Here is a 20,460-nt window from a genome sequence, read left to right on the forward strand (position 1 = left end):
CAAACAACCATTCTTCCCACGCTCCAAACGTGAATGGAACTGAATGAAATCATAATAACTGGTAGAATGGTATATACCCTCTGCCATTCACCACATGGTGGTATGCAGAGCACAAATGTAGGTGTAGATGTAGAAGTTGATGTAGGCAGCCAGAAACATTTGTGTCATATATGGGGATAATGTCATTGGATAGAGCATGGCAAAAAAATGGTTTTTCTCTTTCTAAAGGTGATTATTTTGACATTAGTGACTCACCACATTTGGGAAGACCTTTGGGGTTTGATGATAACCATTTCAACACATTAATCCACAATGACCTATATCAGTGTACTCAAGAACTGGCGAACATGATGAAATGTGATCACTGCACCATTGTGTGACGTTTGCATGCATTGGGGAAGGTTAAAAAATCAGATGTATGGGTACTGCAAGACCTAAGCCAAAATCACAAGACATAGTGGGCATCCATGTGCGCACCTCTACTTGCTGACCACCAGATTAGAAAGTGTGGCTTCAGATAATGGAACCAACACATGTAATGACTGTTTTTGGTGATCATGTTTCGGTGCAGTGCCTAAATGCATGTCAGACAAATCAGTTCTATTTCTGCTTGACATTTTGTAAATATGTTCTCATTTATATGCTGTGACACCTGTGTTATTGAACCGAGTTTAATATCTTTTGACAGTAACTTCACTTAGAGAAGTCTGATAATGTTTAACATAGTGGTACTTGAAAATGGCCAAGGGCCAAAATCATTATGATATGTAGAATAAACAAGCTCTACAGGCCAATGTCAGAACTTCCATTTAAACAGAATTATATGACTGTGGCTCCAAGCTATGGAAAGATTATCTGTAGAAGCAACTTTGTTTGCAGATTGCACTGGGCATGCTGGATATTGTGAAAAGTAATCCCTATATCTACATCTACATGGATACTCTGTAAACTACACTTAAATGCCTGGCAGAGGGTTCATTGAACCAACTTCACAATAATAATCTGTTATTCTAATCTCGAACAGCATGTGGAAAAAACGAACACCTATATCCTTCCGTGCAAGCTCCGATTTCCCTTATTTTATTATGACGATCATTTCTCCCCATGTACGTCAGCATCAGCAAAATATTTTTGCATTTGCTGAAGATAGTTGGTGATTGAAATTTCATGAGAAGCTTCTGCCGCAGTGAAAAATGCCTTTGTTTTAATGGTGTCCACCCAAATCCTGTATCCTGTCAGTGAAATTCTCTCCCTTATTGCACAATAGTACAAAATGTGCTGCTCTTCTTTGAATTTTCTTTATGTACTCCTTTAATTCTTTCTAGTAAGGATTGCACACCATGAAGTAGTACTCCAAAGGAGATGGATAAGTGTAGCATAGGCAGTCTCTTTGGTAGATCTGTTGCATCTTCCAAGTGTACAGCCAATAAATCACAGTCTTTGGTTCACCTTCCCCACAAATTTTCTATATGTTCTTACCAATTTAAGTTGTTTGTAATTGTAATTCCTAGGTATTTAGCTGAATTTATGGCCTTTATATTTGACTGATTTATCGAGTAAACAAAATTTAAGAGATTGCTTTTAGCACTCATGTGGATGACCTCACACTTTTTATTATTTAGGGTCAACTGCCAATTGTCACACCATACAGATATCTTTTCTAAATCGTTTTGCAATTTATTTTGATCTTCTGTTGACTTTACTAGATGATAAAGGACAGTACCGTCTGCAAGCAAACTAAGATGTCTGCTCAAATTGTCTCTTAAAACATTTATATAGAGAAGGAATAGCAGGGGTCCTATAACAATACTTAAACATACTTCTGTTTTAATTGATGACTTTTCTTTAATCACTACAAACTGTGACCTCTCTGAACGGAAATCATGAATCCAGAGGCATAACTGAGGTGATATGCATCTATTTTCTTTACACAGTAATCACTGATGATGAGTCCTTGGTTTATGGGTATGATCTAGAAACAAATTTCCAGTCATCACAATGAAAGCATCCATAATCCCTGACACCCATAAAGTAAGGCAGGTCCGCAACAAACTAAAAGTCATGCTGACCATTGTTGTGTATCAATGCATGCAAAACTGTAATTTGCGAGTGACGAATTGATACTGTGGTGAATGGCATATGCTGACTGTGAGACTAGGATGTTCCGTGCTACAAACACATCTCTGTGTCTTACCGAACCAAAGATTTTATTTTAGGGACTCTTTGTGAAGAAAATGGAGAGATCGGACATGTGAGAGGAGATTGTATTGTTGTAAGGCACCATTACGGTATACAGTAAATTTTCGAATAGTTTTTTGCACCAAAATAAAATCTAATAATTAACTTCAAGTATTCAAGGTGTGTATATCTCCATACCAAAATAAGTTAATTATCACAATATTATGAGATGTAGACCACTCAGAGGTTAAGTTTGGAATGATAGTGCAGACCTACATTTTCCATGGTCACAATTTGTCAAGAGATAGTCTCCGAATTAATAAACTTTGACTTGCTAAATTGTTGGACCTATCATCCAAAGTCATGAAACAACATAGCAAACAGTTGTGGTGAACAATCTACATAGTGCTTAGAGGCTGGTATTTAAAACCAAATATTTATATTTTCCAGGTTTGAGGAGAATAAAGACAAAAAGAAATAAGGAACTAAGCTACATCGACTAAAACCAATAACTAAACCAATAATTAAAATAAAAGCACACATAAAGAATAATTATTTAGAATGATAAATAAATAAAGAATATTTTTAATGAACTACCCAATAATAATACGAGGGCAGTTCAATAAGTAATGCAACACATTTTTTTTCTGAAACAGGAGTTGTTTTATTCAGCATTGAAATACACCAGGTTATTCCCCAATCTTTTAGCTACACAACACTATTTGTCAACGTAATCTCCATTCAATGCTACGGCCTTACGCCACCTGGAAATGAGGGCCTGTATGCCTGCACGGTACCATTCCACTGCATCAATAACTACTTCATCATCCGCGTAGTGCGTCCCACGGATTGCGTCCTTCATTGGGCCAAACACATGGAAATCTGACGGTGCGAGATCGGGACTGTAGGGTGCATGAGGAAGAACAGTCCACTGAAGTTTTGTGAGCTCCTCTCGGGTGCGAAGACTTGTGTGAGGTCTTGCGCTGTCATGAAGAAGGAGAAGTTCGTTCTGATTTTTGTGCCTACGAACACGCTGAAGTCGTTTCTTCAATTTCTGAAGAGTAGCACAATACACTTCAGAGTTGATCGTTTGACCATGGGGAAGGACATCGAACAGAATACACCCTTCAGCGTCCCAGAAGACTGTAACCATGACTTTACCGGCTGAGGGTATGGCTTTAAACTTTTTCTTGGTAGGGGAGTGGGTGTGGCACCACTCCATTGATTGCCGTTTTGTTTCAGGTTCGAAGTGATGAACCCATGTTTCATTGCCTGTAACAATCTTTGACAAGAAATTGTCACCCTCAGCCACATGACAAGCAAGCAATTCCGCACAGATGGTTCTCCTTTGCTCTTTATGGTGTTCGGTTAGACAACGAGGGACCCAGCGGGAACAAACCTTTGAATATCCCAACTGGTGAACAATTGTGACAGCACTACCAACAGAGATGTCAAGTTGAGCACTGAGTTGTTTGATGGTGATCTGTCGATCATCTCGAACGAATGTGTTCGCACGCTCCGCCATTGCAGGAGTCACAGCTGTGCACGGCCGGCCCGCACGCGGGAGATCAAACAGTCTTGCTTGACCTTGGGGCGATGATGACACACGCTTTGCCCAATGACTCACCGTGCTTTTGTCCACTGCCAGATCACTGTAGACATTCTGCAAGCGCCTATGAATATCTGAGATGCCCTGGTTTTCCGCCAAAAGAAACTCGATCACTGCCCGTTGTTTGCAGCGCACAACCGTTACAGACGCCATTTTAACAGCTCCGTACAGCGCTGCCACCTGTCGGAAGTCAATGAAACTATACGAGACAAAGCAGGAATGTTTGAAAATATTCCACAAGAAATTTCCGGTTTTTTCAACCAAAATTGGCCGAGAAAAAAAATGTGTTGCATTACTTATTGAACTGCCCTCGTAATAATAATATACTAAACCATCTTTTTTTACCTCATTGTCATGATCAATCATGAGTAACACACCAGGAGGTACTACTGTCAATGAGGAATACTATGAGGTTCTGTGTGAGATGCCAGACTTATATGCAGCAGGCAGTTAGCTCCTTCACCACGATAATGCACCCATTTATCGTTGTCAATTGATCCAGTGTTTTCTGGCCAAACACAACATGGCTATGGTTTGTTAGCCTCCATGTTACACTGGCCTAGTACAGACAGACTTCTGGATTTTCCCTAAACTGAAAGACACTCTGACAGGGGCCGGATTTCAAAACAGGGAGGACATTATGCAGAAGTCGATGGAGCAGCTCACACCATATCAAACGAGGCTTTCCAGCGATGCTTCCAGTAGTCGTAGCAGCATTGGGAGTGGTGTGTAGAAACTGAAGGAGACTGCTTTGAAGGTGACTAGTGTCAAACAATTGTGTCTAAATAAAGACTGATTTTATAAGTAAAAGTCAAAGATGTATAGCTGGTGAAAAGTCTCTGTTAGTTTATTTTTTGACATGAAGGAAAAAGTTCATCATAACTGGTTAGTCACCGCTACTGGCTTCAGATGCTAAAATGATGAGAGTGCAGCATTCCAAAACTGGCAGCTTGAATAGTAGCAAGATTAGATCTTCCAGCATGACAATGATCTCTATTACATGGCTTTGAGTGCTGGGCAGTTTTTGACCAGAAATAAATTGACAACAGTTTTTTTACCCATCTTCATCACTAAATCTGATATCTGTGACTTATTCCTACAGCATGAAGAGAAATTTAAAGTAAAGTGTCAGGATGTAGAACGAGTGACACACTAAGTGCTGAAGGCATTAAGTAGTATAACTTCAGATGATTGGACAACTGTTTGCTTCGGTGGGTTAAACATGGGTAAAAGGGCATCATATCTGATGGGTGCTGTTCTGCAGATGATAGAATTCTATAAACAAATGTGTAATAGAACAATTCTAGTTATCTGTGGGTTCTCATACTTGTACATACACTCACATCTGCTGAACATCCTAAAAATCATACTGTATGTTCTTTTTGATATTGAAACATAGTATGATGGTATAAGTCCACTTCCTCTGATACCACTCCTAATATAAATACTATTTTTTTCTTTTATTCTTTCTTTTCATACACCTGATATATATACCACATGTATATGAAATATCGAAACTTTTACAAGCTGTAATTTTGTGTCTCATCATAGAATAATTTGTATGTTATCAGTGATAACAATACAATTATTTCTTGTGGAAAGATCTGATTTACGGAAATATTCAAAATTTAAGATGCAAGGAAACAACATGTACTTAAAAATCCCACCCCATTTATCATTATTCATTCTACAATTGATGTATTTCACTTGAAAGTCCTGATTCTGTTCTAAGTAAAGAATACCTTGCTTTTTTCTATATTTTGCAATTAAGGAAATATTACTGTTCAAAAATGTTGCACAGTCATTCACATTTTAGAATGCACATGTTTCAGAAATGTAGTGTTTCTGTCTTGCAGCCCAGTTTTTTGTATTGAAGAATGTATATTTTTACTGGGGAAAGATAGATGCTGCAATGTGTCTCAGATATAAAATTTTGGTACATAGAAAATTCTTGGCAGGATTTTTTTTTTTTTTAAAATGAGAAGAAAACTGTAAAAACCTGCTCTAGAAAACAGTCCCTTGTATTAATGAATTTTAAGAAATACACTCAGTAGTTAAATGAAATAACTTCATTGCCAGATTTGTAAAAGTATTGCTTACAATTCTTTTTTTCTTATGTTGTAATTGAGTACGAAACTGTTTTGAACTTTAAAAGTCTGTGAAAACCTTCCTATTTGAATCCTTAGTGCCAAAGTCAGTCACTACTAAACCACTAACCACTGAACAAAAAAAGGATATGTTGATCAAGGAAACTGAAGTCAGTAATCTTACAGTGTTAGGTATTTGCTCATTGTATTGTATAGGTAGATTACTCATGGAGGGTGTATAGCATTTTGCTTATCTGTAGGAACAAGATAATGTCTTACATGTAGATTTTTATGTTCAATTGGCAGTTGACAAACCTACCTTAAATTAGTCTTGTGCAATATTCAGAACAAGAATATCATCCTGACTTCAGTCACACTTCTATGCAGTGTGAGTGCAAAAACAGATTAGAACACAGTCTGTATCATCACTGTTGGAAACTCTGAGTATTTTTCATGTTTTGTTGCTGGTGTCAATAAATATCATTGAACTTAGTATTGTACAATTTAATCTGAGATTGCTCTACAAACTGAATGCATAAAATTACAGTTTAATCATAATTTTGTTTATAGTGAGAGCCATAATCACTTTTTCTATTGCCAAGTGATATTGCATGCAAGACACAATTAGCACTCTTTGTTCAGTTTCACTATAACAAAATCTAAATATTACAAACACAAGAAAAATGTGATGTGACAACTTTTAGGAGAGACAATTGGAACATAGATTTTTATGGATGTACATAATGGAAATTTTGTGGAGTGCAAAGTACTGAATGTCAGTCCTTAATCAATTTACAATGACTTGTACATCTTAATAATAAATGTTTGTAATCTTATGTGTGTATATAGATGTCTACAGTACTAGCTTAAGCAACACGAAACAAAAGTCTGAACATTCTTACAGCTTTAAGACTTATTCCCAAACAGATTCATCATTGATGTTACCATTTGATGTTGTGGTTCGAAGCAGGACTTTGTAATTTCTGCTACACTCATCTTCTCATGTCCGGCCTTTTCTGCTGAAAGAACTGGAGCGTATGTTGCCTGTGTTAAATTTCAAATGATTTGTTATTATACATGAAATACAGTAAATTTTAAATTGTGATGACAGTAATAATTACTATACCAAATGCTGGAAAGGAAAACACATTTGAACATATAGAAAATGAGTCAAAAAGTTTTGTAATATAGTGTTTTATTTTAAACAGATATTTTATTATGAAGTCTTTTACTATCAGATATTTTATTGGTATCAATACCAACAAAATACACACAAATTTACTTGGGACAGTACTTATGGACATAGAAAGTGGCTACTATATTAAGCTGTGGGGACGTAGAACCACTGGCTCTACCCTCCAATACAATCACTGCCCTGCCACAGCAAGAACGACTGTATCTTTCCCAAATCAGTTCTCTGTAGCACACACTCTATGCTAAACGCATTGTGTATATGCTGTGAGAATAAAAGTATTCATAGTAAGTGATGGGAGTGGTCAGCACAGTAGAATGTCAATCCTAAGGGCCTGGGTTCGATTCCCGGCTGGGTCGGAGATTTTCTCCGCTCAGGGATTGGGCCATAGTCACACGACATTTACATTTATTTACTACCTACAGTGGTGACCCAGACGTGATATGAACACGCAAACTGTAGGTAGTGGGGAGTATGCATTGTAATTACAATTATAAATAATCAGACACTCTCCTGTCACTATGAATACTTTTATTCTCGCTGTGTATACACAATGCATTTAGCATAGAGCACTTATTACAGAGACCTAATCTCAGAAAGATACAATTGTACTCACTGAAATAGGGGAGCAATATTATTGAGGGATAGAGACAGGGTTTCTACATCCCCACAAAGTTATCAGCATAGGTCAACTTTGGGGTATATCCAGAGAACAAGATGGTGTGTGTTGTTTAATCAAGCAACAGACATGCCCCCACTGGGGCTACAGATGTCTACAGCAGAGAGTGAATTAGACTGTAGAATAAGCAATTAAGAACATAACTGTGTTCAGTGGCACAGTTATCAAATATCTCATGATAAATGGCTTCTACACTGTAAGTGATTATTTAGGTCAAATATGAGGGCTATCCAAACAGGTGTAATAGCCACAGTGCCAGGGTGGTGCAGTGTTTAACACATCTGCATAGTAAGCTTGGGACCCAGGTTCAAGTCCCAGTCTTGACATGAATTTTAATTCAGTACTTCAGCTTCTTCTTTGTCAAAGATAAAGTTGAGACTCAGTATGTCTCCAGGAAAATATAATTACATCAGATTAATAGATCACCTGCAAGTAAGGTACAGGCAGGATTTCATCACTATATGGAAAGCTGGGGTGCTATTCCAGTGTCACAGAGCCTCAGCAATACTGAATTTACAAATGGGAAAACCAAAATGGGGTGAGGTGTGAAGTGTACTTTTTGTTTGGAAGATCACTGGACTAAGGTAGCCTGCACAGCTGCATTCTTGTTGGTGAAAAATTTATCAGCAGCTGCGTGAATTGTATGAAAACAATGTAATCACTGAATGTGGAATACACCAATGGTACATTGGGTTTAAAAGTGGCTGAACTAATGTTCACAATGAAGAGCAAGATGGATAATAAGCATTGTGACTGATGAACTGGCCACAAAAGTCAGGGAGAAGATTTAAGAAAATAACTGACTCACAATGACAGATTTCATTTAGTTTTCCCCAAATGTCATGAATTTTGTTGCATCAAATTGCTGCACAGAAGCCAGGCTATCACAAATAATGCATTCAAAAAACCTTTACAAAAAACCACAAGAACCGATGTATGGCTGCATCATTGACATTTCTAGTGACTTATTAACTGGAGACAAGACTTGGGTCATGAGAACATATTTAAAGTCTATGGAGTGGTGGCACACAAATTTCCCCAAAAAACCAACAAAAGAAAGATTTTTGTGACCACTATTTGTGACAGGAAAGGTGTGCTACTTGTCAATGTTTCTGAGAGTGGCACAATCATAAACTGTATAAGGTATTGTCAAACTTTGGGAACATTAAGGAGAATGATGCATAATAAGTGTAGAATTACATTGACCTGAAAATTTTTTTTCTTGCATGACAACACTTGACCACACATTGCTAATCCCACTCGAGATTTACTGGATGTTTTTCAGTCTTCTGCCATACAGCCTGGATCTTGCACCTAATGACCACCATCTGTTTCTGATGCTGAAGACCTGACTCACAAGATAGCACTTTGACGATGATGTGGAAATGTGGGAGGATATGATTAATTGGTACAAGATGGCAGAATTTTATGACAATAGAATTTTAAAACATGTTTGCCACTATGGTAAGAGTTAAATTTGTATGGAAACTAGTTTGGAAAGTACTATTTAAATGCCCCTTTCAAATGAGTAAAACATTTTTGTTCTATACTTTTTTAAAAATACCAAAACATAGTTTACTTTCTGGCCAGTGCTCACAAATATGTTGTTGTTTAATCTTACAGGAAAAGAATATGGTGCCAGAATTAACATCTGATATTAATGATACTAATCATGTGATAATTTTTCTGTTCTTCTATAATCTACAAGGCTTTTTTTAAAAAAGATGGACCCATTTTAATTAGTTTTTGTCTCATTAAATATAAACTGGATGTGAATAATCTACATACCATGGTAAAGAAGGGAATTTAATGTTTCAGTTACCTATCGCTAGAGCACTGATAGTCATATAAACAACCCTAAAGTGTTCACAACAACAGATAAGCAGTCCATGTCAGTTGTGAGTAACATAGCTGATATGCAGTACCCAGTTTTCTGCACTGTCAAGTTCAGCAGAATGAACCAAAATTTCAGCATATTTTCACTCTTGTTCAGTACTGAAATACAAACAAAAGCTGTCAGTTGAAGTAATTTCAGTAAACTGTATTACTCTGCAAAGGACAAAGCACTGATACATGTGTCAGATGAGGACAAGAGGAAAATAAAAGTTTTGTGGACAGTTCAAGTACATCTATCAGTAGAGCTTGTAGAAAACTAAGTTAACCTCAACTAATCATATACTGAGGTTTGAGAAGCCATTTACTGTACAAGCCCTACTGATTACAACTTATACAGTTTCTCATTGAAAATGAAAAACAAAAGAATATTGAATTTTGAGGTGACATAATAAGAAAGATGGAGGTTAACATTAAATTTTCTACTTTTCCACACAATTTTTCTAAAGGAAACACTGACTTCTGCAGTTTATCTTTCTCATACTGGATCATCACTGATGATGAAGGTGAACTGCAAAAGTTATTTGTATTTTGTCAGATTAGTTTCATTAAATTAATCCTTTTAAATTTTGAAAACAATAGTTTTGTATTTCATATTTAGTTAGACTGCAGAGCAGTATACAGCTAATGCCTGCCACCTCTCTTCATGCGGTAGGGCTGTGGAAGAAATTAAATCATCAATAAAAAGGACAAAAGAAAAGATAAATCTTTCTCTTAAGTGTGTATGCCTACAAATTAATGAAATGACTATTGTAAGCTCAAATGAGGAGAAATAATACTGTACCAGAGGGAAATGAATCCTTGGGTAAGGAACGAGGTTGGTTTGGAACTCCGTCAGGTCCACATTAAGAGCACCATCAAACCTTAATGATGCAGTTATGCTGAAAGAAAACAAGAGACAAGAGCCTTGTATTATATCTGAATATTGCTGAGATGCCAGCATACATAATGTGTCAGTGGATCATGGTACTTATCAAATCTATGAACCATAATATTCAACCAAATGTTTCTAGAAATCAACATAACAACTGAAACTGCATGGAATCCTCATTTCTCATACATTATATGTTTTACAGCAGAACTACAACATGCAGATTTATAGATTAAAACTGTGTGCTGTTTAGAGATCCTGACCCACAACCTATGACTGTTCTACTGCCTGAGCTATCTAGGGACAGCTCATGATCTGCCAGTTTTGTAACAGAACTTCTGTGGAGTTAGAAAGTAGGAGAAGAGCTACTGGAAGAAGTACAGCTATGATGTGAGGGCAGATCACAAGCTGTGTGTGGATAGCTCACACAGTAAGAGCATTGCTCATGAAAGGCCAGGTTATAGGTTCGAGTCCTGGTCTGGCACATGGTTTCAATGTGTTAGGAAAGTCCAAATCAGTGTACACACTGCTGCAGAGCAAAAGATTAATTCTGCAGATTTATAGTTTTTCATGTTTACATCTCAGTCTTTCTCCCCAAGGACATGCATGAACAGCATTTTTGAATGGGTAATGTGTCAACCACTGTCTTCTGTTCCCCTCAATCTACAGGGCTGGATCTAGAGAAACTTTTAAAATTTCACTGCTGAAAACTGTTATTTTATCTTTAATTAATACACTGAAGTCCCAAACAAACTGGTATAGGCATGCTTATTCAAATACAGAGAGATGTAAACAGACAGAATACAGTGCTGCGGTCAGCAATGCCTACGTAAGACAACAAGGCTCAAATGGCTCTGAGCACTATGGGACTCAACTGCTGAGGTCATTAGTCCCCTAGAACTTAGAACTAGTTAAACCTAACTAACCTAAGGACATCACAAACATCCATGCCCGAGGCAGGATTCGAACCTGCGACCGTAGCGGTCTTGCGGTTCCAGACTGCAGCGCCTTTAACCGCACGGCCACTTCGGCCGGCAAGACAACAAGAGTCGGGCGCAGTTGTTAGATCAGTTACTGCTGCCACAATGGCAGGTTATCAAGATTTAAGTAAGTTTGAATGTGGTGTTATAGTTGGTGCACGAGTGATGGGACATAGCATCTCTGAGGTAGTAATGAAGTGGGGATTTTCCTGTATGACCATTTCAGGAGTGTATCGTGAATATCAGAAATCCGGTAAAACATCAAATCTCCGACATTGCTGCAGCAGGAAAAAGATCCTGCAAGAATGGGACCAATGAAAACTGAAGAGAATCGTTCAGCGTGACAGAAGTGCAACCCTTCCACAAACTGCTGCAGATTTCAATGCTGGGCCTTCAACAAGTGTCAGCGTGTGGACCATTCAATGAAACATCATTGATATGGGCTTCTGAAGCCGAAGACCTGCTCATGTAGGTTTGATGACAGCATGACACAAAGCTGTACACCTTGCCTGGCCTGTCAACACAGACATTGGACTGTTGATGGCTGCAAACGTGTTGCCTGGTCGGATGAGTCTTGTTTCAACTTGTATCGAGCAGATGGACATATACAGCCATGGAGACAACCTCGTGAATCCATGGACCCTACATGTCAGTAGGAGACTGTTCAAGCTGGAGGACACTCTGTAATGGTGTGGGCCGTGTGCAGAGTGAAATGGGACCCTTGATATGTCTAGATATGACTCTGACAGGTGACACATACATAAGCATTGTGTCTGATCACCTGCATCCATTCATGTCTATTGTGCATTCCAACAGGCTTGGGCAATTCCAGCAGGACAATGTGACACCTCACACATCCAGAATTGCTACAGAGTGGTTCCAGGAATACCCTTCTGAGTTTAAACACTTCCAATGGCCAGTGAACTCCCCAGACATGAACATTATTGAGCTTATCTGGGATGCCTTGCAACGTGCTGTTCAGAAGAGATCTCCACCCCCTCATACTCTTACGGATTTATGGACAGCCCTTCAGGATTCATGGTGTCATTTCCCTCCAGCATTACTTCAGACATTAGTAAGTCAAGTCCATACCACATCATGTTACGGCACTTCTGCATGCTCTCGGGGCCCTATGCAATATTAGCCACTTGTACCAGTTTCCTTGGCTCTTCGGTGTATGTATATATGAAAGTTAGTATGAAGTTTTGACTACTATCCTGAAGAAGTGAAGTAACACAGTTAATCGTTTTTGGCTGTGTAGTGTCCTGCAATCAGCAGGAAAGAACTAACAGTCAACTTGAACACACTTTATTACAATTAAAGAAAGAAATGTCTTCTTGGCATACAATAAGTTTTAAATGCCGGGGGAGGAACAACTCTGTGGTAGTAAAACAGATAAGGAAACAAGACAACAAGTCAATGGAAGAGAATACTGACCAAAACTACTCTACAAAATACAACGTGCTACTAAAAGACTACGGTGAGTGAATACAAGGCTAGGAAGGCTAGGGATGGCATAAGTACTGGCCGGAACTGTTCCTGTCAATTGGTAAACACTGTCACATGTTGTCTGGTGAAGTAGTTCTGTGTTTATTTGGGAAGTCTGTTACTGTTTCTGTCTGCTGATGATGTTTCTGTCCGCACTGCTGAAAGAGGTTTAGCAACACATCTTGTGTGTTGGTTCTATCAGCCCTCTAACAATAAGGGGCCACTACAACATGTCTTCCTCTGGGAAAAAAATGCACAGTACCACGAAGGTCCATAGGAGTAGGTGCATCCTGGTTGACATTCATGGGTTCATGACCAGCAGGGGTGAGAGGCGGCTGAGGCAGAGGCGGAAGCGGAGGTTCCACCACAGGGCAGTCGGCAATAGACACTGGCAGCTCCCCTGGGGCATTGTGGTCCACCAGATGGGGGTGGAGTTGGTTCAGGTGCCAGCGGGTGGTGAAACCGTCGGCCCACCGGAGAGACGCTATTTCCCAGCCACAGAGTTCGGTGATGATGGCAGGTGCCGAGCGCGCCCATGGATGAGAGAAAGTCTGCACCTAGACATCCAGCTGAATGCTAAAGGAGTGTGTCAGTGTGCAGACGGGACAGTGAGAATCCATGGGAACCAGGACAGGTAAGATGGAGCAGAATAGTCGACCATGAAGTATTCTCCACTTGACCTTTACTGGCATGGGGGGTGGCGTGGTATGTAGCCAAGAAAAGAAGCATGGGTTCCTGCAGCAGGTGGTAGCTCAGCAGCTTATTGAGCTGGGTCTTTAATGTCCGCACAAAACATTCCGCCTGGCAATTTGATACAGGGTGAAACAGAGTGGTATGGATGAGGGAAATTCCATTTGCAGTACAGAATTGCTTAAACTCGGCCGAAGTAAACTGTGAACTGTTATCCATAACAATCTTTTTGGGGAGACCCTGGACAGCAAAGAGGTGCTGGAGAATTTTGATAGTCTCAGCAGCAGTGATGATCATCATGCAGGGGACATAAGGGTATCCCGACCCAGAATTGATCAGTATGAGCCACTGGGAACCATGAAATGGCCCTGCGAAATTCCATGAAGGAGCAGCATCCAGCCATGAAAAACACTGGCTCAGGGGTGCTGCAGGCTGACACAAGGGAGGCACTGTCTTTATCTATACCTCACCAACAAAGGTGTTGGTGGGCCAGCTGTTTGGTGAGGACAATGCCCCAACATCCAGTGTGAGGAAGGTCAAGGACACAGTGGCAGAACGCATGTGGTATGACCACCTGGTGAACATTGGAATCATTATGCAAAAGGATAACACCACTGTGGAAAAAGAGACTGTGCCGATGAACGCAAAAGTGCTGGACCTTGGCACTGCGGATGCTACGATGGCTGGTTGGCCAACCTGCAGTAATTTGGTGGCAGAGAGTGTGCAGTGTCTGATCGTGGGCAGTGGCCCACTGGATGGCATCAGCATCCAATGGAAGCACGTCCAGAGCTATGCCCACATCTGGATCCACATGGAAACAAACCAAGGGGGAAGCGTAAAACTCACGGTTCGCCCCAGCAGGCAGCCGTGACACAAAATCGGTGACTGCAGTATCCAGATGAAGCAAAGAAACCAAAGGTTTGTGATCGGTCTGCAGCGTGAAATGATTACCATACACGAAATCATAGAACTTGGAAATCATAGAACTTTATCAGGGCAAAAACCAGTGCCAAAGCTTACTTTTCAATTTGACTATATTTGGTTTGGATGGGAAAACCACCGGCCTTTCGATGCCGTCGACCACTTGTTAGAAGACCGCACCCAGGCCATAGACCGAGGCATCAGTGGTGATGATGAGGGCCAGGTAAGGATCATAAGTGGCCAGACAAGGAGGGCGGGAGACCTCTGACTTGAGACGTGTGAAAGCCAGCTCACACACCGTGTCCCAAACCAAACACACACCCTTGAGCAATAACCCGGCGAAGGGCGCCAAAATCTTGGCGGCGTGGGGTATAAAATGCCGATAATAGTTGACTTGACCAAGGATGGACTGCAGTAGCTTCACGTTGGTGGGAGGAGGCAAATTTTGAACCGCCTCGATGTATTCCTTAGAGGCGTGTAGGCTGCGGGCATCAATTGTGAACCCAAGTTAACTGACTTCTCGTGCAAAAATGTCACACTTTTCTTTCTGGCAATGCAGGTTAGCCTCAGAAGAAACCTGTGACAGCTGGTCAAGCTTGTCCACGAGGTGCACCGCAGACGAGCCACTGACGATGACATTGTCCAGATAATTGGCCACCCCGGGCTGTTGTGTCTAGACAAGACAGTCGAGACACAAGGCGAGGAAGCCGAAAGGGCACGTGTCAACTCACGCAGGCTAGTTTAGGTCTGAAACAGGATTCGTAATGAATGCTATAAAGAAAAGTACGTAGCTGCTAGAATACTTAACTTTATTCCATCATTTGTATACAGCATTCTTGATGATACAAGTGAGACTCTATCTTGAAATGGTTAATGGCGCCTTGCTAGGTCGTAGCCATGGACTTAGCTGAAGGCTATTCTAACTGTCTCTTGGCAAATGAGAGAAAGGCTTCGTCAGTGTAGTCGCTAGCAACGTCGTCGTACAACTGGGCCGAGTGCTAGTACGTCTCTCTAGACCTGCCGTGTGGTGGCGCTCGGTCTGATCACTGACAGTGGTGACACGCGGGTCCGACATGTACTAATGGACCGCGGCCGATTTAAAGCTACCACCTAGCAAGTGTGGTGTCTGGCGGTGACACCACACGGGCACCTGAATTGTGAGGCGTTCCAGATAACGTTGGAAAATGGCAGGGGCGCTGGCACTGCCAAATGGGAGGCGGTTGTACCGGAAAAGGCCACAAAGGGTATCGATGACTACGATCTGCTGCAATTCCTCATCAGACGGCAGCTGCAAATAAGCATCGGGCAAATCAATTTTGGCGAAAACAGTCGAGCCTGTAAGACAGGTGAGTGTCATCCACTGATGGGACAAGATAGGCATCAATGACAGACTGAGAATTGACCGTGACTGTAAAATCACCACAGATGCGTAAAGCACCATTTGGCTTCTCGACTATCGTGATAGGCATTGCCCAGAGACTGTGCACCATGGGAGAAAGGATGCCTTCATCCTGTAAGCGGCAAAGCTCCACCTGGAGCCTATCTCAGAGAGCAAAGGGGACTGGGCGGGCCTTAAGGAAATGAGGAATAGCAGAGGGAAGAAGCTTAACATGCCTGGTGAAACCCTTCGCCCCTGGCATCGAGGGTGAGAACAACGTGTCATATTTTCTGAGCAACGGGGCAAGGAGGGTACCTGATGAGAGAATTGACACCGCTTGTACTGTGCCCTGCACTGATAAATCCAGATGACCAATTTTGTCCACGGCCAGAAGATTAGTAGCTCCAAGGGATCTGACCACTAAAAACTGAGTGATGAAGGAACAACCGTTGTAAGAGATTTATGTGAGAAAAATGCCGTGGATGGATATGGAGTAATTACTGAAACTGCGCAAGGCATGAGTGTATGGGGATAAGGACAGTGAGCCCAAATGTTGGCATGTGGCACCATCCACAATAGAGATGGATGATGCTGTATCAGTTTGGAATACCACTGGCATATGCATGACCTCCAAGGCAAAGAGAAAATGGGCACCCGGTTGGGGAATGATGGAGAAGACTTGGCTGTCAATGGAAGGCGAGGCTTCCAGGTCCTTAGGTGATGATTCATGATGAGCCTGTGTGTGTTCAGGAAGTGTGGCATTGACACAATGTTTTTGTGAAGACTGACACACCTCAGTGATACGTCCTACTTGGCTGCAAGCCGTGCATCTTGCTCGCCAGTGGGTACACTCCGACCATTGGTGAGTCTGGAAATAGTCTGGACAGGATTTTCATCATGGATCCCATGTTCCAGTAAAGTTGTTCCAACCGTTTGACATAATTTGACCATGGTTCGACAGACCTATCAAAAACCGGAAACGTCGGTGTAGCCAAATGCATCGGGTTCAATTTACCTGCGACGGAATGGACCCTGTGGGCTACTTCTTGCAAAGCTGGTGAGCGAGACCAAATTTCTGAATGATTGAGTGTTGCCTGTATCTGCTGCAGAGTTTCCACAAAGGACGTTAGAAGCTCCTCAGAGGAGGACATTCTGTTCGAAAATGAAAGTTTTATCTTCATCGCCAATAACTGTAGTGTCCTGTGGTCGGCAGGAAAGAACTCACAGTCCATTTTAACACACTTTATTACAATTAAAGAAAAAAAAAAAAAAAAAAACGCCTTCTTGGTATACAATAAGTTTTAAACCCGGAACAAACAAAAACAAAACCACAACCCTGTGGTAACAAAACAGATAAGAAAAGAAGACATGGAAGAAATACTAAACAAAAATACTCTACAAAATAAAACGTGCTTCTACAAGACTACTGCTGTAAGATGGCAAGAACTATGCCCCTTATATGAAGTCATTAAAGATCACCTAACTCACGTTGAGAGAACAGTGGGGCTGAACAAAAATGACTGACAAGGCACAATGCATCTTGTAGAGGGTATAGTATGGACGTAGTGAAATAATTAATGTCGGGTGATGGTTTTAAAGTAATTCACACGACATGAAAACTTTGTGGAAACGCGTTGATTTACTGGAGGCTAGTTTATCCCAGGGAAGTACTCAGAATTGACTGTGGCCACTGGGGGAGCGGCGAAGGGAAGCGACAATAAGCAGCTTAGGGCGGCTCAAGCTCTGAGAAAGCAGTAACGGGGTGTGGCCTCCAGCCATTTTAAGATGAGTGACAGTGAGTGGGTGGTTGACCCAATGCTGGTGTACTGGTAAGCAGACGGAGAACTTGTACGCCTGTTGATAAATGTCCGACATTCTGTTTTCAGTGAAACATGTGAGAAAGCCGCGCAAAGCTACGGTGGAGCGGTCAACAGAGGTCAAAATATGCGTGTTCGTGACTAGCAACTTCACGCTGAATTCACGGTCCACAGAGTCTGAAGTAAATCAGGTGAAGAGTGACAGAATGAAATACGCCTGCCTCCGATGGGAACGTAGGACCAAGGAATTTGAAGTACTCTCCTGGGAGTCAGAATTTCGAAAGAATTGGTGTTTGTGCAGACACTAAACTTGATGGGTGGCCTGGGAGGAGCTAAATAGCAGAAGTTGAGAGGAAGGGAAATTTTGTAGGAATTTGTTCACTTCCCAGAGCAGGCATTGGTCAGCGCTGGGAAGCAGCACATAATTAACGTGACTTGCGCTGCAATTGGCGTAAGTGATTTTGCTGGACGGGAAACCGAGGTGAAGAGCAGACTGTGAGAACTCTCTGTAGGGTCTTCCATTCCCAGCTTGCCTAGAGTGCAGACATGGCTTTCTTTACTCAGCTTGCCTGAGAAAGAGTGAGCATCTCTGCAGTTTAGGACATAGCAAATGGAATGATTGAGCTTGGAGATAGGAAGTTTTGGTTCAGCTATGTACTGAGCAAGATAGCTAGGAGTGAATAGACGAGCGCAGCCTTGCAGCACCACGAGGTCAGCCAACGTCCGAGCAATGACACCGCTCCGCCACGCTGAATTCAATGATATTGCGTCCACTCTGGCCACTGATTAATTTGTTGGATCATGTCAGCAAAGTTTCCACAATGGTTTCATGGGACGCGTATTGTAGAATTCTTCTCGCACTTCGCATTACGCCTGGGTCAGTTGATAGGAATTACTTTTGATTTATCATGCTTTACTCCACGCAAACGCAATTTATTACCGCTGCCTGTTAGGAGAGTCATGTAATGTGATGATTGAAGGTCGTGAGTTAAAATAATTCTGTGCTAATCAACTGCATCTGTTTTCAATCAAGTAGTTGAAATCCCAAGTCATTTTCTTAATTAATTTTATGTTCAACATTTGCATCTGGTGTTTAATAGCTGAATATAACATCAATGTGCACCTCTTTTTAATTAAAGGGGGTCAATTCTGAATCAATTAATGTGAACACTGCCACCACAGTTCAATCAGGAGTCACAGGGCCTTATTATTTTCTTTGCGTTATCCAACATTGTGGCAGTTTTGCACTCTCTGTTGATCTGTTAGTCAATTACCTGGGGTGAACACACACCAAAACCAGATAAGTGACAGGTGGGGTGTTACACTGCGAATGAAGGCTAGGGCTGGCGTAAGAACTGGCCGGAGCTGTTCCTAGTGGTTGGTAAACACTGCCAGTCTGATGGTCTAGGCGTGCTTATAAAGCCAGGTTGGCGAAGTGCTACAGCGGTCATATGAGTTCCGATTGGTGGAACACTGTCACATGTTGTCTGGCGAAGTAGTTCCATGTTTATTTGGAAAGTCTGTTACTGTTTCTGTCCGCTGGCGATGTCTCTCTCCACACATCTGAAAGGAGTTTAGCAACATCATCTTGCATGTCGGTTCTGCGGGCACTCTAACAATAAGGGGCAGTTACCACAGTCCATTTGCAGGTTATAACATGGCAGAACCGGATGACAATTGAACTTTAGATAAAACCGACATTATGATACCACTGTTGCATGCCCATTGTGAACAATAATTAACTTTATTTACTTGTATATCAATTACTGTATCTACACTAATTTATTTTGCATCTCATATATAAGTATTTTTTAATCATACAGTTTGTACAATTACATAATTAGTTGATTATTAAATATTCTCACTATTGTCAATATGTCAACATTTATAGCACTGAAGCGTAACAGACTTCTATAGCAAAAGTAACTGTCTCTCTGTAACACAAAGTATGAAATTTCTTATGGTTGGGGTAGACAATCATGCAGAATTTTCTAAAGGATGTAATAGATGCTGAAGGAGGGAAGAGCTACTCTACAAGCGAGACTATACCACTTAATCTGCTTAATTTGGAAGAAGCAAAGGATCCCAGAAGAATGGAAGGAGTCTGTTACCTGCCCTACACTAAAGAAAGGAGATCCAATGAGATGTAGCAACTATAGAGGAAGCACACTACTATGTACAGCTTATCCTTTCTTTCAGAAGTGCTAGTTCTGCAAGGTTTGCAGGAGAGCTCCTGTACAGTTTGGAAGGTAGGAGACAAGGTACTGGCAGAAGTAGAGCTGTGAGGATGGGGCATGAGTCGTGTTTGGGTAGCTCTGTTGGTAGAGCACTTGCCTGCGAAAGGCAAAGGTCCCGAGTTCGAGTCTCGGACTGGCACACAGTTTTAATCTGCCAGGAAGTTTCAGCTTATAAGTTCTTGAGCATGTTGTTACTGAAGTGACTAATACCACATGTCGAGAAAGTACTGGGAGTCCAACAAGCAGGTTTGAGAAAGGGAAAGTCAACTGTAGACCATTTACATACAATATGGCAAGTGCTAGCAAAGAGCTGGGAATTCCGCAAAAATATTCACTGCCTTTTTGTGGACTTCCAAAAGGAATATGATAGTATGAATAGACAAGCAATATGGCAAGAACTCGAAAGGGCTCAAGTTCCCAGAAAACTCATAAAACTGACA

The 20,460-nt window shown here is 41.1% G+C and overlaps 1 protein-coding gene across 1 annotated transcript in view; it reads right to left on the bottom strand.

Annotated features, from left to right (window-relative positions):
* LOC126215019 (tubulin alpha-3 chain-like) overlaps nucleotides 1-20,460 on the bottom strand; it is a 234,480-nt gene that overhangs the window by 25,873 nt on the left and 188,147 nt on the right. The window contains exons 6-7 of the mRNA XM_049941642.1: nucleotides 10,423-10,519; nucleotides 6,820-6,918 (exon numbers count right to left, since the gene is read on the bottom strand). Of these exons, the coding sequence (XP_049797599.1) occupies nucleotides 6,820-6,918; nucleotides 10,423-10,519 (196 nt within the window). The remainder of the gene's footprint in view (nucleotides 1-6,819; nucleotides 6,919-10,422; nucleotides 10,520-20,460) is intronic.

This window comes from Schistocerca nitens, chromosome 12 (assembly GCF_023898315.1).
Source record: "Schistocerca nitens isolate TAMUIC-IGC-003100 chromosome 12, iqSchNite1.1, whole genome shotgun sequence".
In the NCBI taxonomy this organism is placed as follows: Eukaryota; Metazoa; Arthropoda; class Insecta; order Orthoptera; family Acrididae; genus Schistocerca; species Schistocerca nitens.